This window comes from Eptesicus fuscus, chromosome 8 (assembly GCF_027574615.1).
Source record: "Eptesicus fuscus isolate TK198812 chromosome 8, DD_ASM_mEF_20220401, whole genome shotgun sequence".
Classification (NCBI taxonomy): Eukaryota; Metazoa; Chordata; class Mammalia; order Chiroptera; family Vespertilionidae; genus Eptesicus; species Eptesicus fuscus.
The window spans coordinates 75246914-75270723 of NC_072480.1; the positions used below are offsets into that span (position 1 = coordinate 75246914).

General features: G+C 51.0%; 1 protein-coding gene across 4 annotated transcripts in view; it reads left to right on the plus strand.

Annotated features, from left to right (window-relative positions):
- The first annotated feature begins 3265 nt into the window (after nt 1–3265).
- The window catches only part of MCF2L (MCF.2 cell line derived transforming sequence like), a 119450-nt gene continuing 98905 nt past the window's right edge, over nt 3266–23810 (plus strand). For 3 of the 4 annotated variants that reach the window (XM_054719975.1, XM_054719973.1, XM_054719974.1), the window contains exon 1: nt 3266–3344. In XM_054719975.1, coding sequence (XP_054575950.1) covers nt 3266–3344 — 79 coding nt within the window. Of the gene's footprint in view, nt 3345–17868; nt 18409–23810 lie in introns of those variants that run through there. The other variant, XM_054719972.1, reaches the window with a different exon arrangement.

Below are 23810 nucleotides of genomic sequence, written 5' to 3' on the forward strand. Positions count from 1 at the left end.
ACACTTGGGCTAAGATTCTTCATGCTGCCTTGGCTTTGGGACCTCACCTAACTGTCCCTGTCCAGCTGCGAGAGACATTGGGGATAACATTCCAATTGAGATATGACATTTCCCTGAAGCAACACTTGTTTTCTGGGTCTGTATTTGCACACTCCTGGGTTTGAATCCAGCCTCTGCCACTTACCAGCTGTGTGACCTGGGGCAATTGACTGCACTTCCCACCGTGCCTTATTCTGTACGGCAGGGTAAAAACTAGTGCCCATCTGCGAGATCCTTGTGAAGATTAAATCAGTTCACACCAGGTGAGTTTAGGAGGCGCCCTGGAACTTAGTAGTACTCAATAAACACTGGGTAGTATTTTATCATTGTTATGCTTTTGGCAAATAGTAAATGATTTTTATAGAAAGCACCATTTGTGTTATAGTGTAAGAAGAGAGTAAAGTTTTGATAGAGGTAGAGAGAGAGAGAGAGAGAGAGAGAGAGAGAGAGAGAGAGAGAGAGAGAGAAGGGAGGGAAGGAGATTTATTTTAAGTGACTGGCTCACACAATTGTGGGGGCTGGTAAGTCTAAAATCTACAGGCCGGCTGCATGCTGGAGACCCAGGGGAGCGCCCATGTTGAGCTCCAGTCCGAAGTGAATGTAGAGGCAGAACACACTCTTCCTCTGGGAAGGTCAGTCTTTTTCTCTTGGGACCTTCCACTGATTAGACGAGGCCCACCCACATTAGGAAGGATGACTTGCTTTACTCACAGTCTACTGATGATTTAGTTGTTAATCAGATCTACAAAATACCCTCAAAGGAACAGCCAGAGTGGTGTTTGGTTAAACACCTGGGCCCCGAGGCCTGGCCAAACTGACACAGAGGAGCAACCATCACAGATGGCGGCAGACGCAACCCTGAAGCAGCGCGGGAAATGGCGGGAAATGGCACCAGCCGGCGGCGCCTCAGGGCCCAGGAAAGAAGCTGAGCGTGTGACTGGGAGTCAGTGAGAGCAGAGTGGGCAGAAGGTTTTGCCTTTGCTTTGCTTTTGGTTTAAAGGTGGGATAGACTCTCACAGTGAGCGGTTCTCAAAGTGTGGACCAGCAGCGTCCCCATCACCTGGGGTCCTGTTAGAAATGCACATTCCTGATGCCCGCAGCACTGGATCACAACCGCTGGTCATCTGGGTTAACAAGCCTTTGGGGCAATTCCAATGAGCGCAGTGTGAGCACCACTGAGTACACTCTGTGCTGGAAGAGGAGGGGACCAGGCAAAGGGAGGAGGTGCAGATGTCTGGGAGAGGGGATGTCTTGGCAGGTGTGTCTGCGGAGGCCTGAGGGAATGTGGCCTGGGGCTAGTTTTGGCCAAGGGCAAGTGTGGGTGCCAAGGACAAGGGTGGGTGGTGTTGCCTCAGGAGGGGTGGGAAGGTGGATGCCACGCACTTCACTTGGGGAGGAAAGGGCCTGCATTTTAGGACACTCCGTCGGTGACTTGCCTTCCTCAAGTCAGGTGCAGGTAGTTGTGATGGGGAAGGTGATGAATGATTGTCAGGCTCAAGTGGCCATAGCAAAGCCGGGTTTAGCGTCAGTGAAGGTCAGACCAGGACATTTGTCCACACGGAAAAGGTTCCCTGTCTGCCCTGCGATGATACCTTTCCAGAGACCCCTCCCCTCATTGGACATTACCTTGAACCATAAAAAACTGCTGCTATTCAATGGATATGTCTTTTAATTGATTTTTAGAGAGAGAGGAAGGAAGAGGGAGAGAGAGATAGAAACATTGCTGAGAGAGAAACATAAAGTGGCTGCCTCCTGCATGCTCCCCACCGGGAATCGAGCCTGCAACCCAGGCATGAGCCCTGAACGGGTATCGAACCTCTTGGTGCCTGGGTTGACGCTCAACCACTGAGCAACATGGGCCGGACTAGTTTTGATGTATTTTTAAAAAAGCATTTTTTTTTTAGTTTTGCCCCACACCTTCCCTGCGTGGTTATTACACCTTCACTTCATGCTGCGATGACTTGTTTGCACATCTTCCTTGGACACCCCCCCCCCCCCCGAGCTCTCTGAGGGCAAATGCTGTGTCACCTTCATCTTTTTACCCCTCAGCCCACCTCGTGGTGCCTGACAGTCACCACACGGAGATGTTGGCACACCCACTGTATCGACATGAGCCGCAGTTTGAATCTCTGCCACTCCTTGCTTGCATTTCCCAAACCATTCATGGAAATTGGCACTTCTTCCCGAAATACTGCTGTAAGGAAAAGCGTGCTACCTGGAATGCCAACCACAAAAGGATGGCAAAGCCCCAGGGTGGGCGAGGCCCCATGCAGGGCCCACCAGTGTGCACACTCGTGTTCTTGCATGTCCTTGGGATGTGGCAGCCCTGGCCTTGCACACATGACTCCCATCTGCGGGCACTGAGGTGTAGAATGCACGCATGGCTTCTTGCCAAACATGGTGAGATCGGAGGGCCTGCAGCGCGCTTCCCTCCCCGCCCGCGTCCTTGGGCAGGCGGCGCCGCAGCGGGAGCAGCCGGGCCACCCGGCCACCCGAGGACCCTCCAAGGACCCCAGGACCCACTGACCTGGTGCTGCCCGGGCAGCATGCGGCGGCGCGGGGAGGGCGCGCTGGGCTGCTGCGGCCTCTGCACCTGCCCAGGGACTGCCGGAGGTAAAGGGAGGGTGGGCAGGTTCGCGGCCGCTCCCGCTCCCACAGTCCCTCCTTCCTCTCCGGTGGGGGAAGGGGCGCAGAGAGAGCCCAGGCTGGGAAGCGTGGGCGGGGGCGCCTCTGAGTGAGAGAGAGCTGCGGGCCGAGATCCCCGCGGGGTGCACACTCGGGACTGTCAGGTGATCAGTGGGTGCACACCCTAGGGTTCCAGGTTACTGGGGTGGGTACTCCCGCAGGGTTCCTTGGTGACCTTGGGGTGAACATTTGGGGCTCCCAAGTGAACTTGGGTGTGCACACTCGAGGCTTCCAGGTGACCGCGGGAGTGCATGCGCCAGGCTTCCAGGTGACCGCTCGGGTGCACGCGGAGCTCCCTGGTGGCTGCGGGGACTTGCGGGGCGGGCGCGCTTCCGCTTCCGCTGAGCAGCCCCCACCCTGGCGCAGGGCGCGCCCCTTGGCGGGGCTGGGGACCAATCGAGGGAAGGGAGGCGCTGCCGTGCGCCCCCCCCCCCCCCAGCCTCGCAGCCGCGCCCCCTCCCCACCCGTGCTACCCCACCCATGAAGCACCTTCTGGTGCAGAGGAAAGCAGCTGCGGAGGATCGTTTTGTTCTGCCGGAGGATGAGGTTTTGGCTGAGAAATGAAGAGATGGCTTTGGAAGAAATGGTGCAGAGATTAAATGCGGTTTCCAAGCACACTGGTAGGAGGAGCTGCTGGCCTTGAATTCTATGTTCTTAAGCTTGATTGACATCATGTGTTGAATGGTAGGGACATGCGTCTAATGTTTGTGTAACAGCCTTCATTTTTCCCCCCTTAGCAGTAATAACAGGCGAGAGCAGGTATGATGGGCATTGATCTGGCAGCTGATAGGTTTCCATGGACAGTCAGCATGATTTTATTCTGCTAGGATCGTTAGAAGAATTGCAGATGAGTGCCACAGGCTTTCTAGGAGGTCCCAGGTCTGCATGTGGAGCGGTTGTCTGAAATCTTCTCATTCAACCTGCATTTCAGTTGCCTGTGAAACCATAGCAATGGAGAAAGCCTAGGTATTCGTGGATGGAAACTAATTCGAGCCAAGGGCTTTTCGAGCCTGGGGTGGGGATGGTGGAGATACCGGCTCATTTGGAGGAGGAAAAATCCGGATTGATCAGGTGGTTCTTTCCTCCACCCAATGTAGTTTCACCTAAGACAATTGTTTGAAAATGGCATGGGTCAAAAGTGGAAGTATAGCATGGCTGGGCATTCGTGTTCTGTGTTAATTGAAAGGTTACTTAAAATACGCCTCTAGAAGCAAGTAAAATGGATTCGTTTAGATATAAGAAAAACCCGAGCTGGCCGGCTCTTGCTGTTGGCTTTCCATCAGTCACATCTGGGTTTCCCTGTGCTGGGGGAAGACCCTCGGCATTAACTAGTTTTCCTTGAAATGAAGAGGAAAGAATCCGGTATCGTTAAAAGTGAGTTGCCACATTTCTGCCGGGTGTTGTCATATGTTATGTTATATATCATTACCTTGTTGTCTAAATAAGACGTTGCTGAGAGATTAGATTTTGTCAGTTACGTGGTGTAGGTGTGGTATTCTTTCTTTCCTCTTTCTTTCCCCTCTCTCTTTCTCCCCCCCCCCCCCCCCACATAAGTGGAAGACCCCAATGGCTTTTGAGAGCAAAGCAATGCTTAAATCAGCATAAGCATCACTGTGTGTGACATTCAGTTTTTCATGGTGATTTTTGTGATTACAGCTACGGGGCTTATTGTAGATGGGTCAACAGAAAATAAAGCCATTTTTATGCCATCTGGCCCTTATTCTTAGAACGGCAGCGAGCTCCCTTTTTCTGAAACACGAGTCGCCTTTTGCTGGGTGCGGGGTCTGGCGTGTGGCTGAGGTGAAGGGCGCAGGGGACCGCAGCTTGGCGGGCGTGCTCCCACTGGCCCTGGAGGGGAGGGGCAGCTCTTCACACCCTCCGCATTGGCCTGGAGTCGGCATTACAGAGTGGGAACTGCTCCAAGAGTGATGTCATTCCCTAGCGCATAGGCAGGGAGGTTTTTCCCTGAGCTCTGAAAGACGCATGTGCGCTTTGAATTGCTAAGAGTCTATGTCTGAAGAGCAGGAATGACATTGGCCACTCACCTAATGTGTGTTGCGGGCCAGGTCCTTAACTTGACCATGGACTCATTCTAAGCAGACACTCCGAAATGTGTGTCCTTTGACACATCTGCGCCGCCAGCAACTACAGATTTCACCAAGACTCTTAAAGCCAGGTCAGCAGATGCCCGGCTTTATGAATATCCAATATCGTTTTGTTAGACGAGAGGACCCCTGCATCCAGACCCCTGCTTTTCTCCCATGAACACTGCTTCTTCCTTCATTACACCCATTCTACATGTGAGGCAGCCCTGGACGGAAGCTGCGAGACATGATGTGGGCTGGATGGCTGTTTCCCACGCTGTATTGACACAGTGCCATCCACCGAGCATGGGGGTAGGGATGTAGGTCTATGCAAACCTACTCGCCAACTCAGGTCTAAATCCCAGGCACTTCCTCTGTAGAGAATGGCTTTTACCTGGAGGTCGGAGAGTTGTTCCATCTCCAGGGTGATTTGGCATCAGTGGCAGGCGTGGGCTGGTGGTGCCAGGACATTGGTCTGCATGTTGGTGTAGAGATTCAGGGCAGCAAGCCTGACCCACTTAGGACAGGGTCGGAGGGGAGGGCTTGGCTTCAGCGACCTTGCACGGAGCTTTGTGGCTGTTTCACCTGTGCAGAGTTGGACCTTTTCATGGCTCTGCCCTGAACCGACAGGCATTTTATCTTTGTCCACTGCGCCAGACATGCTGCTGCCTTATTTTCACTTCAGATGTCTGTGTTGCTCCCACTCGGCAAGGACATACATGATCTAGGTTAGTCTGCATGCATGTTGTACATCTGGTCGGTGAATCTTACCTCTTTCTTGACCTTGAGAATTTAAGTTGCATGTGCTCTTGAACCTGAGCGTTAACCACAAGGCTAGGAGCACTTTCCAGTGACAAACGCTCCCTTCCAGGTGGTAGGGCTCCTGTTGTAGCATTTGCATTATTTGGGTTTTCTCTTTATATTTACAGCAATTGGTGAAAAGGTAATAAATATCTGAGGGAGAAATGCTAATGGATCTCGTTGATTCAGGCATTTTCCAAATGCGAACAGTCATCCTCGAACTAGAACATCTGAATCATCGGGAGAGAATCGTCACAGATTCCTGGGCCCTACTTCCAGAGTTTCTGATTCAGGAATTCGGGGGGGGGGGGGGGGGAGGGGCGGGCAGGGCCTGAGAACTTGCATTTTTAAGTTCTCAGGTGATGCTGATGATACTAGCCCAGGAACTACAGTTGGAGAACTACTGCAGTAGAAGTCTTTAAATCTAGTGCCGCCTTCTCCATTAACTAACCTTGAGCAAAATATTAATTCTTGTTATGGATGAATGGGTGAGGATGGATGGGTGGATAAATGGATGAAGCTACATACAAGACTAAAAATAGAAACTATATCATACATTGAATTTGTAATGCCCCCCCCCTCCGCCACCCCTGCCCTGAGGACTAACAACTTTGAGCTCTTACATACTGAAGGAAGAAACCCTTGGTTTGCATCAGAACATGAGTGTTGAGGGGAGGGGTGCTGATGAGTCTATCTCACTCCTCTGGTTGGAGTTCAGCCATGACACTCATACTCTTTGGCTCAAACATCTTCCTTCCCACCCGTTCTGTCCCATCTTCTCATCATCTACTCTAGGTATACCACCACCAAGAAGCTTACTTTCAACTGATACCTTAGCTGCTAGCTCCAACATTGGAAGGATGGGGATGTTGTCCCATCCGGTACTATCATCGCAGCAATGTTCGAGTGATGAGTGTCCAAGAACCCAAGCATCCCGCAGTGGTGTTCTCTGTGCGCCACATCCAAATTCAGATGCAGGGAGAAGTGGGACTCTTTCAGCGAGTTCTGTTGCTGAGATCTCTAGGGAACTCTGAAGTCGGACAGTGGAGGTAGCTTTTGTGACAGACCTGACCTGGGGCACTTCTTTGGAGTATAAATAGATGCCATTGGATAGAAAGGGTAAGGACATAGAACAACAAGCCCACATGTGTAGACAGTGTGCTCTGTGGGAGATGATGAGGCCACATTCTTGTCTTTAATATGTGGAGCCAGCACCCTGCATAACGGATCCTAGTCTTTGTGTCCTGGGTTTTCCTGAAGAAACTGTTCAGTGCTGCAGCTGTTAATTGTTACTTTCCTAATGGAAGCCCCTGGGGTCCCTTGGTCCCCCACCTAGGACAGCCTGGCTCCAGCCAAGGACATGCCCACCTCTGCCTGTGTCATCCATTCCCCGTTTCTGCCCTCGGAGAGCTCTGCCCTCTGGTCGTCTCTGGTCTCCTGTGAGATTGTGTCCCATTCCTGGCAGAGAACCCCCTGCACACGTACAGGGCTCTGGCGTCTGGCTTCCTTTCTTTCCCTATTGGCAGGGCTTGTTGTGACTCGTCTGCCTTCAGGGTCCCTGATGATGCTCACCTGCTCCCTCGCCCGCCCCCCCCTACTGATGCCATGACTTGCAGTTGGCATCACTGGGGCTAACCTTGCCCATTTGCTCTGTACCAGCCCAAGTCCTACAGCCTTGTGAGGAGCCCGGTTCCCCTGGCCCCCCAAATCCCAGTCAGTCCTGTGAGGGGTTTGGCTTGGTTAAGACATGAAAATAAATAGTTAACCCAGAAACACAACCTAAGAACTTTTGTGTGTAAAATTTGTACAAGCTTTTGGAAGATTCTTCTGTGCACAATGCGGCTACTCGTGTTTGCATTACGGAGTCTGGAAGTCCTTGTTGTGTGAGGCTGGGGACAGCATGGAGGCTGGGGTGGCCAGTGAGGAGCTGGAGTGAGAGCAGAGGGGTCATGCTGGTGCACTCGTCACACCCGGCTGCTGTAACAAAGGCACCACGGACTGGGCGGTTTAAACAACAGGCCTTTATTTCTCACAGTTCTGGAGGCAGGAAGTTCGAGGTCAAGGTGTCAGCTGGGCGGTTTCTCCCAAGGCCTCCTTTCTTGGCGTGTAGATGGCCGTCTTCCTCCTGTGTGCTCACAGGGTCATCCCTCTCTGCATGCCTGCCTCCTAATCTCCTCTTATCAGAACACCCGTTCCCTTGGATTAGGGCCCCCTAATGACCTCGTTTTACCTGAAGTACGTCTTTAAGGGCCCTATCTTCAAATACAGTCGCATTCTGAGGTCCTGGGGATTGGGACTTGAACATCCGGATTTTGGAGGGGCTCAGGTCATCCCACGACTGCCGGATTGCTTGTGAATTGTGGGACCACACCTCTAACCTCAGCTCAGATTCTGAGGGGAATCGGAGGCCTTTGAGATATTTAAGCAGAATTGCGATATGATCTCATCCTGGTTTTTAAAGGCTTATCTGGCTGCTTATTGAAAAGACAGAGGGAGTGAGATGAAAGGAAAGCCACCCCCCAGTTCCAGTCCAGGAGAAGTTAGACGGCCACCGGGGGCAGGGTAACAGGTTCGCAGGTGGCAGGTGGTGCAGACAGCGGGGGTCTTGACGTGTTTTGAAGGCGGGGCTGACCGAGCTGGACGTGGGCAATGAGAGGAAAAGAAGAGGGCTGTGACGCCCACCTGCCATTACCTGAACCACCCAGACTGCTCACTGCTCTCTGGCCATAAACCCTCCCTGGGAAGATGGTGTCTGGCTGAGACATGCTTAGTGTGGCAGCAGGTTGGGGGCTGAAGGACCAGAGTATCATGAATGAGCTTTCAGGGATATGAAGGTCCCCAGCACATCCTCAGAGGTAGAGACCACCTGAAACTGCCCGATTGCACCTGCCAGAGGAAAGGATTCCTTCGAGGATGGTTCAGCAGGGGTCATTGGTGTGCAAATTTCTACACGGAAATGTTCAGGAGCTTTAAATGCAGGGACCACAGCATCTGGCAGCATTAAACTCCACCCAGTATGGTCATTAATGCCCCCCCGCCCGCTGTCTTCTGCCTCAGCAATAGAATTCTTAAGACTAGTTTTTTTCCCCAATCCATTTTTTTAAAATATGTTTTTTATTGATTTCAGAGAGAGGAAGGGAGAGGGAGAATGAGAGAGAAATATAAATGAGGAGAGAAAATCATGAATCAGCTGCCAGAAGGCATCCCCCTTCTGAGGATCGAGCCCACAACCCAGGCATGTGCCCTGACCAGGAATCAAACTGTGACCTCCTTGTGCATGGGTCAATGCTCAACCACTCTACCACACGAGCCAGGCTCAAATCCATTTTTAAAATAAGTATTCTTCAATAAGTTAAGTCCCTTATGAAGAAAATCATACAGATGAGTGAGATTGACATTGATGAGGGATGACTGAATATTTTGTGATGCGTAATTTAGATTTCTGATTAGATAGGTGGGAACTATTTTTAAAAGAAACGAATAGCTTACATAGGAAATTTTTTAGGGATCTTGTTAGCAGAGATTCTGGAATGAGTTTTGGAGATTCTGAGCGTAAAGAGACATTTGTGGATGAAATTAGTAATCTATTCTTATTTAGAATTGCCCATTGGAGGTGTTACTGGTTTCCTCCATCTAATGCAGGGTCCTCAGGGTGTGGTCCTAGACGAGGCATCACCTGGAAGCTTGTTGTAAATGCAGATTCTCAGGCCTGGCCCATCCAGGTGAGTGGTGCTCCAAGTGATGCCCACACACGTTTTGGGAGGGCGCCGAAGCCCAGGCTGGTGGGAAGATAAAAGCGGGGACTCGGGTTCTTCAGTGGACTCCAGTGAGAAACAAGGAGGGCACTTTGTGCCTGTGCCACCCCCGTCTGGAGCTCCTGCTCACCCTTCAGTTAATACTGGGTCCTCCCTCAGGAACCAGCCCAGGGCCACTCCGGTGAGGCCTTCCTCTGTGGCCCACATGGCTGTGCTATTCACGTGCTCCTGTGCCCACACTCCTGGCTGCAGTGCTGTCCCCACTGTACTGTCTGCTTGGTGGCTCCTTTGCCACATCCATCAGTTCACCGAGTCTGGACGATGCCCTGTTTGACTTCATGTCCCCAGGCCTGGCACTTAAATGTGCTCCATATGTGTTGGACTAGCAAAGTGTAGAAAGCAAATGTTGATGTGAATTGAGAAATTGTGGCACGTAGATGAAACATCTAAAGGTGAAATATTTGTGAATACTTTCCTGATTTTCAAAAAGAAAATGTGTTATTAAGAAACTACAAATTTTCCCTTCACAAATGATGGAAAACATTATGAGTCCATAAGGAAAGTGATCATCTTCAGCTACCAGCAAAGATATAGTAAATTCTTAATAAACTAACTTTTATGAGAGCGTGAGAGTGAAAGTCAAAGGCACTTCATACTTTTGGTGTCTGGATTTTGAGAGAGGCTTTCTTAACATCCTGTGTTGTCCTCCATGAACAAAGAGGAGAGAGAGTGACCATAGGATATTGAGATTCTTTGGATTCTTTTTTAGCAAGCATTCACTCTCCCCTTCCACTGTGGGCAGAGCATGTGTCCCCCTTGGACTTGTTCTTGGTCATCTGACTGGCCTTGGCATAGCTGGTGCTCCCATGTGTTTGCACAGTGGGCTTGGCCCTTCCCGTTCCCCAGTGATCCCTCGTGAAACATACCCAGGACAGTCATGGCTTCTCCAGCCTGGCTCCAAATGAGGCATGTGGAGCAGAGCCACCGACACAGAGTTTTGAACATGAGAAGAATACTTATAATTTATGTCTTACTGAACTGGTGCACAGCTTGTCATGCAGCAGTAGTATGGGACTCGCTAACTAATACAGACAGTATGCTGTGAATAGTCAGCCGAACAACCAGACATCCGATGGGAGAATGGCAGTTCTCAGGGTGACTCCATTGTCTTCTCATTTTTAAAGTATATGTTGAAATATTCTCTTTAGCTATTGTTGGAAAACAGAAGACCTGCCAGAAACACGTACATGCCCGTCCAGCATGCCAACCACTGTCCAGCAGAAACAGAAATGGAGGTGTTCTCTTGGCCTCCAAGTAGTAGAGTTAAGAGCAGTGACTGAATGAGTAGAAGTTACAGGAAACACATTTTGACTAAAAGGAAATATTTTTCCAAAGGACTCCAAACACAGACTGCTGGCTGTTGAGACAGAACTGGTAAGTGCTGGTCCCTTGACTCCGAGGAGCCTAGCTGGGGACCTGTAATGGCCTTGGTAGCTCTCAGATTCAGTGGCTTTTAAAATTGCTAGACCTGCTCACATACTTTGTAAAGGTCTCTGAGATTTTCATGTTCAATGGACATGATTACACACACACACACACACACACACACACACACACACACAATGAGTATTGCCTGTTTGTAACAGTAACGACTCTTGGTGGTGAAGAGGAGTGTTCAAAAGACAGTATGTAGGCCCAGCTGGTGTGGCTCAGTTGAGCATCGACCTATGAACTAGGAGGTCACGATTTGATTCCCAGTCAGGCCATATGCCTGGGTTGTGGGCTCAATCCCCACGAGGCAGCCAATCAGTGATTCCCTCTCATCATTGATGTTTCTATCTCTCTCTTCCTCTCCCTTCCTCTTTGAAATAAAAAAATATATATATTTATTTTTTTAAAAAGACAATATGTATACTTTACAGCAGGGGTGGGGAACCTTTTTTCGGCCAAGGGCCATTTGGATATTTATAACATCATTCTCGGGCCATACAAAATTATCAACTTAAAAACTAGCCTGCTGTATTTGGTCAAACAATTAGCTCACCCCTAATGCCTTGGCAGGGCCGGACCAAATGATTTCGAGGGCCTTATATGGCCCACGGGCTGGACAATCCCCACCCCTGCTTTACAGTACAGTTAAGTCCTCACTTAATGTCCTCAGTAGGTTCTGTGACTTTAAGAGAAATGAAACCAATTTTACCATAGGCTTTTTTTTAATGAATATAAATAAGAGTTAACTTCCTACGCTATCTCATCAACATTATAACCAAACAGTGTTGTACTAAATGATGTTATCGAGGATCTGCTGCTTGAGGGAGACCTTGAAGGCAATTTCAAACACAACATGCTGTAAGCATCTTGAAGAGAGCAGTCTTAATTTGAATTTGTAGAAATCAGTCACATTCATGCATCTGCTTTTGCTTGCTAATTATCGCTTTATTTAAGCAAAACGAACAAATGTAAACTGTTTTGACTTAAGTGGGTCTTGTGTTGGTGGAACCATATCCGTACACGCAACATGATTCTTGCTATGAGTTGCCCTCCTTCGCCAGTGTCTCCAGATGACGATCACATTGTCAGGGTCCTCCCACATTTTGCTCAATACTCAGCCTCCCTCCTCCCAGGAACAGTTCCTGGACCAGTCAACTCTCCCGGCCTTACTCACCTCGTTTCCACGCAGCCCCATGTAGAATTTCATCATGTGCTGTTTGCATTGTCTGTTAATCGCTCGGCAGATCTGCATTGTTCTCCCTACTACCTTTGAGCTCCATGAGAACACCGACCACGTTCCAGACTCTTGTGAGCGTCCCCGTGGGACCACGCGGTGCTGCCTCTACAAAGGCCACTCAGGGTGGCCGGTTTGCTCCAGTCTTTACCCAACTCATGTCTTCCTAGCAGCTCCTTTGGCAAGTGTTCCTGGTGAGAGAACTTTTGCTGTCGGTCATCTGTATCAGCTTAACTGAGAATTCTCCCTAGAATCAGACTTTTAGGGACTAGTAATTATAAAAAACATAATCTGAGAAACCCTTCTTTTGTTATAACTGATAACAACGAATAAACATTGCAATGAAAAGCTTTCTGATCCTCAGCTACTCGTGAAATAGGTAACTACATTTTCCCTAGAAGAGAATAATTTTAACAGTCTCTTGGGGTCCATGGATTCACTGTTTAACCAAATACAGTCTTCTGCAGCTTAATCTGCACACAGAGGCTGCCTGTGGAGTATCTGCACGTTTTCTTCTGTTACACACACAGGCAGAGCCAAGGTTGGAAGCTCTTTCTGTCTGTCTAAGCTCACCTCTTCGCCAGATTATCATCTCTGTGTAAGTATATAGCGTTAATCCTTGTAGTTGGATTTGTACTATTATAAATAGTATTTTCATACTTCTGTATTTCTGATCAACTAAGGACTTATCTGGTCATATTCATTTTATACCTCTGGTTTTAGAGAAAGAAATATGTGTGATATCTTTCAAAACAAGGTATTGCAGTTGTCAACTGCACATACACAAATCTAGTTGCCTAAATTCTAATTCCAGTTAAGTGCTGAAATTAAAATATAGCCAATGGTCTTGTAGTCCTATTTGGATAAAATGTGGAATGAGGTTTTCTGCCTTGGGGGATAATAATAAGAATAGCACCACTGCAGAGAGTCTGTGTGAGTGTTAGAAAGTGAAAACACTGTCTGGAGCCATAACCTTGGGTTCAAACCCTGGCTCTGCCATCTGTCCGCATGAGGTACCTCGGTTTCCCCATCTGTAAAGTGGATCCATAAGAGCAGCTTGTCAGGTTGCTGTGAAGAGCAAGGGAGTTAAATTCACACAAAAAGCACTCAGAGCTGCCTGCGGGCAGGACGGTCTCAGCAAACACTTCTCGATGCCATTGTCACATATGAGTGTGCTTAGTGAGTGCCTAGCTCATGCCTTCAGTACATGTGGCTGCCACTATTATCTTCACTAATAAAAGAGAAAGATGCAAATGGACCATACCTTCGTGACGCCCACCAGCCAATCAGGAGTGAGTATGCAAATTAACCTAATAAAGATGGCGGGTTAATTTGCATGCACAGGCACTGAGTGCCCCAGGGCGGGACGTAGGCATTCTGCACCGCCCCAGCCGCTCCGGGCCTCTGGTCAGCGTGGGAAGGCTGAAAGGCAGCTCTGGGCCGGAGCAAAGGCGGTGCTGGCAGCCATGGGAAGGAAGGCCCATTCTTGCACGAATCTTCGTGCATTGGGTTATTACATATTATCAAGTATGCTTTCTGATAAACAATCCAAGTAATGAGGCATGTGGAGATTTTCCAGGCAAGTGAGAAGAAAAGGGAAGCATCTGAGAGGTCGTGGCTCGGAGAGGAAGGGGCGTGTCAGGGGCTATGCTACCCAGATGGGATTCTCCAAAGTGCTGTTAACACAGAGCACAGCCTGGAACTGGGCCTCAGCACACAGCTTGTTAGGAAGGAGCTTCAAAGTCGGGTGCTTTCTTTTTCCCCTCATAGGAACATTCGTCCCAGCTTAAGTCCCAAAAGGTACAAATACTGAGGGGAAATAAACTTTTGGGAGGAGACCTTCAAGAAAATTTAAAGATGTAAGTTGGACAGTACAAAAGAGTAGATGCTCTTTCTAAATTTTAGAATTAAGTGGTTTATGTGTATCTAAATTAGGGTTTCAGCAGATGTTCTAGTATTTAGCTTTATTTCATTATTATAACAGTATTAAAGAAAGGAATCCAATCCCAAAGCATAAAGACCAATTTCTTATTTTTATAGTCATACCATGGCTGTGGCACTTATTTCACCAAAGGAAAGAACTGGTGTTAAGTTTCATCTATGACATTTTGGGCAAGATTTTAGGGATGGTGAACTGTCCCAAATATGACTTCACTTTTATAAGGATGATTTGTCTTCAAAGATAAAAAAATCTTTCAAGTGTTTTGATTTCTGAATCCTTAAGAAGGGAGACTATGTCATTTGATATTTAAATGATAACAAACTACAGGAAGTTGTTGAATGCACCTAGATGTCAGGTCTCCATGATTTATCAGTTTTATAATTTTATGACCCCATCAATTCTGCAAGGGCTAAAAAATAATTTTACTGTTTTCTGAAAGCCATTCTTCAGTACTGGCAGGATTGCTCACTCATAAACACACATTTGTTCATCCTCACCAGGCACTTAGAGAGAGTCTGCTCTGTGCTGATGTGTCCACCTGACAGTGAGGGTCTGCCTGGGTCTGGAAGCTTCACCAGGAACAATCTAGACACAAACCATCGCTTGATGTGAGGAGTGTTAGAACCTCACGTGGAAAGTAGAAATGAGCATATTGATGCACTGCATGTTTATTCTTCCATTTAAGATTTGGGCCAGCCACATCCCAATCTATGTCTTTGAAATATTTTTTTTCAAACACAGCTTAGAAAGGACTTCAATCACCATGTCATCCGTTATCTATGTCTTAATAGAGTTCTAAATGCACATGGCTTGGATGGGCATAATCTCTAGAGTTTGTCATGATTGGTCAGTTGTGGTGGAACTTTGTTTATTAAAACAAAGTTCCAATTAAGCATATCACTTAATCATTATTTTACACCTAAAAAGAAACTTTGGTTTCTCCAACGATGGTTTTATTCCTGGGTTACAGAGGCCTCAGAATTTTAGAGGATTACAGTGTCTTACAGGTTATCTTGATTGCCCAGCTCCCAGACTTTTCTGTCTTTGTTAGAGGGAAGATGTTGTCATTAAAAATGACAAGAAGTAGCCCAACTCGAAGCCCCCCGTTAAAATTGAACAAGTTAGTAGTGACTAGCAGTGTGGCTCCCTCAGGAAATGCCGTCAAGCAGGGCTGCGGGGTTGTGTCCGAGAGCAGTGCCAGGTGAGGGGGCTGGTACTCGGCACTGAACAGGAGGGCGTTTCGCCAGGTGTGTCGCTGCCCGTGGACCTCAGGGATTACCAGATTTAGGAAAGATTATTCAGCGCAAGGAGAACGATTCACCCATCTACCCACAGCCAAGCAGGGGTGCCAGGCACCAGGTCCAGCGAAAAACCCAGAAAAAGGATAGTGAGGAGAAGTCGAAACGACTTGTCCGTGGGAGGGAGGCATGCCTGGCGGGGCCGGGGACTCCGCACGTGGGTGCTGGATGTGCAGTGCCTGCACGTGCCAACCTCGTGCAGATTCCCTGAATGCAAGCGCCATGTTTGGTTTTCTGCACACGGTCTTTTGAAAAGAGAGAAAACAGTTTTTGGAACCGAGTCCTCAAGTGTGGCTTCAATGAAGCAGTTCAGCAGGCGGCCGCTTCCCTGCCTGCATCAGCCCCGGAAGAATTGAATTTTCAATGACCCAGCATCTTCTCTGGTTGGAGACTGCGCTAAGTAACTCCCTGCTCTCCTGACATGATGAACTGAAGATGCTTCTACTGCCAAAAATCATGCCATTTATTGATGTGAAACTTAACAATCGCTTGAGGCCCTATTGTGTAAAATATTCTCTTGAGGTGTGAAGTACACGTCGGTCCACTTCTCAAGTGGCCTGGTTCCTTCAGCTTCCCCGAGCCTCGCCGAACCCACCCAGCGAAGGCCAGGGCCATGCGAGGGAGAACTGGGTCTCCGGTGTTCTTTGTATTTCTTCCCTGGAGAGCTGTGAAGGAGTTTAGGGGAGGACATGCCCACTGGCTGCTGGGAAAATCCCGTAGAGTTTTCAAGATGTTTGCCAAACCCAGGGGCTGCAAACATACAAGACGAGGAAACTGACAGATTGTGAGTGAGGCTGAGATTCCGAGTTGACTTTTGGAAAAGGTTGCAATTAGTAACATCTTGAAAACATATTTAGATACTTAGGGGGAACGGGATTAACCCACATCCACTGGATGGAAAGAACACATTGAATCATGAACTGTCTGCATGTGCACACGTGTGTGTTCTGACTTACTGGCTGCTCAGGGAATGGTCCTGACATTCCAAATTTTCACAGTTTTCTCTGCACATCTTAACACTTATGGGGGGGCGGCGGGGAGAGAAAGTTACACAGAGAGAAATTCCGTGCAGACCTCAGAAACGACGCGTGACAGATGCTGTTGGTCATCGGCTTGTGGCGGGCTGCCTCTGTGAGCACGTAGCAGTCGCGTTTCCACGTGTCTTTCCCTGGGGTCCTGTGTCCTGAACCTGACTGAAGGATCCCTGGTCACGGGAAGAGGACCTGCGTCCTGGACGTGCCACATCAAACACGCCATCTGTTTCCTCCTGATTGTGTGTTGGGAGGGGCCTCTGCTTAGAAGCCAGTGTGAAGGGGCAGACGTGAAAACTCCAGCGCCTGACAGCCCCCGTGGCTAATGCTTTGAATCTCGGTCACGGTTTTCCTTTGCTTCTGGGTGAAGGACGTGTTGACTGTGACTGTCCAGGTTCTGTGCACGGTTTTCCGCTTGTGTCGTCTTAAGGAGGCCGCACAGCGAGCTAGCTTCCCTCCGTGAGGTCTCAGGTGGCCCCAGAGGCCGGCTTGCCACACCCACAGGTACCAGCTGGGCATGGAGGGTGGCGGCAGGGGGGTTAGAGCAGCCAGCACCGGCTCCGCCTGCCCTGTCTCACTCTCTTGACACCTTTAGTGCTCAGAGGTGCAAACCTCCAGGTCACCAAGGAGAGTGCTGGGCAGAATTACTGTCTTGTGGGAAGCTGCCCCTCTCAGGGGCTGAGGAAGCGCACGGTCCCCGGACCAGGACTGTCCCCTCGGCTTCACAGTCTCCAGCGGGAAGGACTCATCAGCCTATGAACATGCCTGGGAGGAGGGGTGCACCCTGAAAGACTAAAATTAAATAAAGGCGCTTATCTTGCTGTCAACCAGAGATGCCTGCTCTAATCCCATTAGCTTACACAAGGGCACGTGGTGCACGGGGTATAGCCTGGTCTTGCAGACAGACCTCAGCGCTCACCTCCGTCACTCTCTTGTTCTGCAACCTTCCGCACGTAATGAGCACGCTTAAGCCCTTCGAGCCCAAGCGTTGCATTTTAAATGGCACTGAAATTGGCTGCCTGTCAGGTTGGAGGCAAGGATCTGCAACACCAGAGTGTGTCCCACGAGAAGCGGGCAGCAGCTCTGGGGCAAGAGGAGCGTCCCCGGCGGTCACTGGGCAGTCCTTAACCCCACCCCCGCCCCGGGGGAGTTGCCTGGACACCAGGCTCTGGAGCCGCTGGGCTTGGGGCAGGTTCAGCATCTCCCTGTGGAAAGTGTCGGCTTGCCAAGCAAAACGGCTTATCATTTCCTTTTTCCCAAGCTGGACAACGGGCGGGAGTAACAGACGGCGGAACTTCCAGTTTATTTCAAGAGAGCCTGGGGCTGCTTCCCCTCCCTTCCTCCTGCCTTGTAGTTGTACAGTTGTTTGTTTGAACTTGGGACTTCCTGAACTTGGAAGGTGTTTCTGGCATGGGCCGTCGGAGCAGCTCCTTAACCTTCGGAGCTCCAGCCAGCACAGGCCCCCTTTCTAAGGAAGGAAACGCCCAGAACTCGCAAACAGAGTGGCTGGGTGCGGCCTGGCCTCCACTCTGCGGGAGTCTCCCTCGGACACCACAGGCATCTCCTCCCGCTGCCCGTCCTGCAAGGTGTGGCGGGCAGGCTAGCATCCCTGTCTCTGCAGGTGGCAGGAGGCAGGCCTGGGGCGAGGGCAGGTTCTGAGCTGCCCAGAGTGGACTGTCCGTGCAAGCAGTTGTTCCAGAGTGAGGCCTGGACTTGGGGACCGCAGGGGACAGACTTGACTTGACGCTCTGGTCACTAGGGATCGTGTGCCCGGCCCAGCGTGCAGAGCAGCACCGGGTGCCCTGGCCCACGTCGTCGGCGCCTGCAGGCTGGTGGAAACCACGTCGCTCTGGCACAGGGACCTCGTGGGAGCCTATCCTGAGGATTCAAAGCCTTCACTGCTGCTGCTGCTGCTGCTGCCTGTCCCTGGTGGAGAGACCAAGTGATGGCCGAGAGGCGAGCGTCACAGGGAGCCCCTGGGGGCCCCCAACGTCGATTCTGGCTGCTGACCCGGAGGCGCCGGGGGACCTCGAGGCGCCCAAAGCCCGGTGAGGCGGGAAGGGGTGGCACCACCCGGGGTGCACAGGGACAGACTCCAAGTGTCCCCTTAGCAGGCAGGCACTTCCCTGTCCATTTCTCTGACTGAAAAATGTGTGCCATTTGCAATACTTTTTAAAAAGGTTAGAAGTGAGGTGTTGGGCAGTCTTCGCTGAAGCCAGGCTTCAGGTCTAGTTTCATTGGACTTACTTAAAGTGTTCCGGTTCTGAGGAAGCTGGACTCACCTGTGTCTGCTTTGGTGGGATGATCAGGGGGTAGACACAAGGGAAGCCTTTGGTAAGTTGAGCACACTGGGCACGTGAGGCTTACACGCTGTGCCCTTTCTGCCTCGAGGGTGCCCTGCAGGTGGGAGGATGGAGCAGAGCCCTCCCGTCCTGCCCCGGTGTCTGAGCTCCCGTCCTCTGCAGCCAGACACCAGAGTCAGCGAGCCAGGCTCGGGCAGGCGGTGCCCTGCCAAGGAGCAGGCTGCCTCTGAACGGCTGCTCTCTCTGAACGGCGCTGCTTTTACGAGAAGAAGGCACGGGAGCTTCGAGCATTTGCTCAGCCAGACGGCACAATTGAAATTCTCACGGGTCTTAAAATGATGTTTTTTACAAATTGACTTGCAAGGGAGCAGGGATACTCTAATAGACAGAGTTGGAGAAAAGAGCCTTGTCACACATTGCCGGTCCCCCCTCCCAGGAGCACCCCCTCTTCTTCTTCCGGAACCTGAAAACCCCTTGCGGCCGTGCTGGCTCCGTGGCCCGGGCCTGCTGTGGGGCATGGATAGGGTGTCGGGGTGGCATCTGTTCCCTGGACAGATGCCCTAATGTGACATGCAAGGCATCAGGAACAGGTCAGAGCCAGCTCCACGCCTTTCTGGGGTGTGGGGGCCCCATGGCTCTCTCCCTTTTGGGGAGGTTGTAGGGCTGGCCAGTTAGCATCGGGGAGAGGATGAGAGACGCCTGTGTGGAACCAGTGAACCTGTGTGAGACCTTCCCTGGCCTTGGTTGTCAGGGCCTTGACCAGCAGCACCCCCTGGGCAGGGCTTGGCCCTGGTGTGGCTGGTGGCCCTGGGGGTGGCCTCAGCCATGGGCAGGAGAGCCTCCCTCAGTTTCCCTTTAGGTGTGTGTCAGGGGGCGGGGGGGGGGGTGTGCAGGAATGGAGCCCACACACTGAAAGCCTGGCTGCTTCCACTTCTCGGGGGTGATTCTGAGCTCAGCTGCATCGGAAGCAATGATTCAGGGTTAGGCCCCTGACTTCTGCCCTCACAGAGTGAGTGGGGGGCGGGGAGTGTTACGAGGGTGTCCGTGCGGCCTCTGGCCCAGCCCAGCACACACAGGGAGGAGAAGGCTTCATTTCCGTCTCTCCAGTCCTCCCCCCAAGCCCGCTGTCTGGAGGACTCTGGACACAGGTTGGGTGGGGGGGGGTCCCCGAGTCGTCTGACCAGACCCGCCCTGGCCCTGGCGGTTCTGTGCTGTGGCTCTGTTAGGGTGGCACCGAGGACCCCTGCCTGTGAAAGGGCTGATTGTCACCCTGATGCCTGGAGATATAGAGGGGGAAGGCAATGGAAAGCCGAGCCTGCCCCCCACCCCGTCAGCCTTGTGGCCTGGGCAAGTGGATCTACTGCTCCAGGGCTGTCCCGTTGGGGAATATGGGCCCCCAGGCAGCCTCTCTCTGACATGAAGGCCCCCCAGATGTCCCCTCCCTGTGAAATGGGGCTCCCTGGGCATCCCCTTGCTGTTGAAAGGGGAGCCCTTGGTGCTGGGGTCATCGCTGAGCCTGTGCGGAGATAAGGAGGAGGGAGGGCGCCATCTGACTTGAGTGGCTTCTCTTTTCGTCAGTGGCCCTCGTTAGACGCCTGTATGCTGTGGCTCTGCCTGTCGGTCATCAGGACCCATGTGCAGGACGGGCAGTTAAGTGCTCTGTGACGTGAGGCCTGGGTCAGCCTGGCTCCATGCAGCCCTCCTGGCTCCCTGCGCTGCTCAGTCCCCCGCCTCCCTGCACTGTCCTTCCCTTGGCCTCCTCAGACTGTCCAGCCTCCCTGCACCAGCGCAGCCTGGCACTGCACAGCTAAACCCCCGCGACCTGCAGGAGCGGAGACCCAGCTCTCAGACACCCACTGCTTACATTTTCCTGGCTCCCAGAGGAGCGGCCCGGCTGGGCAGTCTTTCCTGCCTGCGGTTCCTTCCTCGAAAACCCATGCGTACATGCGTGTCTGGGTCAGGCTGGCCGGTAGGGCCCCGTGGACAGACCTCCCCAGGCTCCGCAGCTCTTTTCCTTGGGTTGAGCACTGAATGAAGTACCTTCAGGTTGACTCAACAGTCAGACTTCACGCTCCAAGTAGAGGGCACGGGGAGAAAGGATAGTTGCAAGACTGTAGTTTTCTTTGATAACCAGAAACAATGTGATACCAATTAATTAAGTGGGAGTCAGAGATAATCTCTTGAATGCACCTCTGATCCGTCCTACTTTCAGAAATAGAACACTACCTGCAGAGGGCACTTGAATGCCTAGGGAGGGGCATTCACTCTGTGCTCTTCTGCCCTAGAACATTAGTTTCAACAAGCCAGGAGAATGATATCTTTTTAGAAACATGTTTCAGGTTGACAGGGACCATTTTAAACAAAACCAGAATTAATTAAAAGAAGCAAATAGCCGAAACCGTTTTTGGCTCAGTGGATAGATCGTCAGCCTATGGACTGAAAGGTCCCAGGTTCGATTCCGGTCAAGGGCACGTACCTTGGTTGCAGGCACATCCCCAGTGGGGGGCGTGCAGAAGGCAGCTGATCGATGTTTCTCTCTCATCGATGTTTCTAACTCTCTATCTCCCTCCCTTCCTCTCTGTAAAAAATCAATAAAAATATATTTTTTTCAAAAAGAAGCAAATAGACATATTTGAGACAACTGGGTGAGTTGGTCACTGCAAGAGAGCACACAATTTCTCTCTGAGCTTCCTGGTAGCTAATGCAAAAAGGGAACATGTTTGGATTCAAGGTCACATGCAAAAAAAAAAAAAAAAGTTCTGGAAGGAATTCTGGAAGAAACCAGTAACTCAGCTGTGTTCATTGGAAACATTGGGTCCCCCAATGGGCAATCCCTTTGGAATATTTACTTTCTTTTGGAAAATCGGTGCGCCTAAAATGTTTCAGTGAGGCCCTTTCCAAAGTAAGCGAAGACAACAGTATGGCTCTGGCATTTGCTTGGGTTCCTCTGCCTATTTGGGGACAGCTGACTGCTGAAAGTGGGCATCTGATCTGTGCCTTACCCTGTCTCTCTCAGCAAGACGAGCTGCCATCTGTGCCACCTTGGACCTTAGAGCAGAGGCCCGCCAGATGTGAGGCTGGCATTCCCTGTGACCTTGGGAGCCAGAGAGGCCCATGTCTGTGCCGAGGCCAGCACTGAGGTGGGGGTGCTTGGGGAGGAGCCCCGGGTTTCTTCTAAGTAGCTTTAAGTGAGTATAACCCCATTGGAAGAAATACAGTGTTGATACTTGGCCACTGGGTCCATTGGGTCTCACTCATAACAGCCTTTCTGTTTGCAAACCTGGCTTTCATCTTTTCAGGAGCTACAGGAAGCAAAGGGAAAGCATGTATCCTCACTGTTGTTGTTCTCTTTGGCTTTTTGGAACTCCCCGATGAGCTGGTGAGGCCGGAAAAGACAAGAGGAGAGTGTGCTGTGTTATTTAAAGTGTGCTTCTTCGGAGAAGAAATACTTGTGTTGAGCTATTTCCTGAGGGACTCTAGTCAACCTTTTTGTAAGGAGAAGTTTCATGGTTTGAAGAAATCTGGTTATTACTATTTGTTTGTTATAATTTTAAAAAAAAATCAGGGAACTTGGTGGAAGTCACTGCTTCTGGCCTCCTACCCCAACCACCCAGGCCTAATTGGCTCAGGCCCCAGGAGGACTCAGAGCTGGGGTGGGAGGGTTGATATTTCTGCTCTTTGGGGAGTCCTGGAGCTGCAGGCTCAAGCCCTCAGCTCCCCAGGCTCCACTGTCTAAGCAGCTTAGACAATAGCATGTCATGAGGCATATCACTGGTCACCTGCTGGTTGGGGTCTATGGACTCTGTCCACAGCCTTGAACTGTGAGCATGGAGTGAGAGGAAATATCTCCTACGGTCCCCAGGGAGCCCGGGCCATCTATTGGGCAGGGTAGGGCCAGCTGTGACGGGAAGGAGGCAGCTGAACATCTCAGGGCTCTAAAAGAGGGTGTCCAGGTGGGGGCGCCTGCTCTACACCACAGATTGTCAGAGACACACAGGCTTTGCATGGAAAGCTGAGAAGAGAAGAGAGGGGCGTTAGAACACGGTGCCTGTACCTCTGCTTTGCTCACCTGCCTTTAAATAAATATAGGCTCTACTTCTGCTTGTTCCAGCAAATGACTGGTGTCCAGAGAACTAGACTTTATCAGATGGAAGAAGGTAGTGACGCGGGGTCGTTTTGGACAGTCTTGTCGGATGTACCATGTCTAGCAAACATGCTTCTCTCCCAGGAGGTGTGGCACATAGCTGTATTTGACCTTTCCCATCGCCTGCTTAAACACACAGGGAAGTGATGCCAGCAGAGGTGTCCCCTGTGCCTTGAACTGAGGCCAAGGCGGACCCAGAGGTCCCTTTTTCTTTCAGTCACCCCGCACCTGGCCAGCGGGCTGGGAGTCGTGTGTAAATGCACAGGGTGGAGTGGCAGATGTTGGCCTGCAGGAGATTAATCACCTCTTAATGCTTCGTCTCTGGTTCATGGGTAAAAACGAAAGGAAAAAGCCAGCTGGTCCCTCAGGTACATTTTAGGGAGCAAAGTTCAGTGGGAGATGGCTAATGGGTAACCACGGGAGGGCTGCAGGATCGCCCGCGTGCGCCTCTCAGCCATGGGAGACAGACACGTTACCCGAATCTCCGTGTCTGAAATGAAGCGCTACTACCTGTTTTCCGAGTGGTGCTCCTGGCTGCTCTCTGCGGCTGAGGGTGAGTCCTTGGGTCCCACAACCCACCGTCCCTTTGGAGTCACCCGCCAGGGTGTCCTGGGAGCGGTCAGGGCTGCTGGCTGCGCGGCCAGGGTTTCAGCGCGGGAGTTACTCGCGCTGTGCACCGCGGAGATGGTTCTTGTGGATTTCTTGTGTTGGTGAGGGAGGGTGCGGTCTGTCCTGAGTGACGTGCAGTCTGTCCCCTGGGAGCCTGGAAGAGCCCAGGGAATGGGGATTATGAGCAAATGAGCCTCCTTTCACCCGGAGTTATCATTGGATAACTCTAAGTCATGTCATCAGCTACCCAAAAGCAGACGATCTCCCCTTGCTAGCAAGTGTAAGCTCCACGGCTGGTCGGAATTCGAGGGGGGAGAGCTCAGCCAGCAGCAAGCCCATCGGGGCTGCGGCAGACCTCATTCCAGAGGCGCTTGATACATGAGGGTGCACGTGC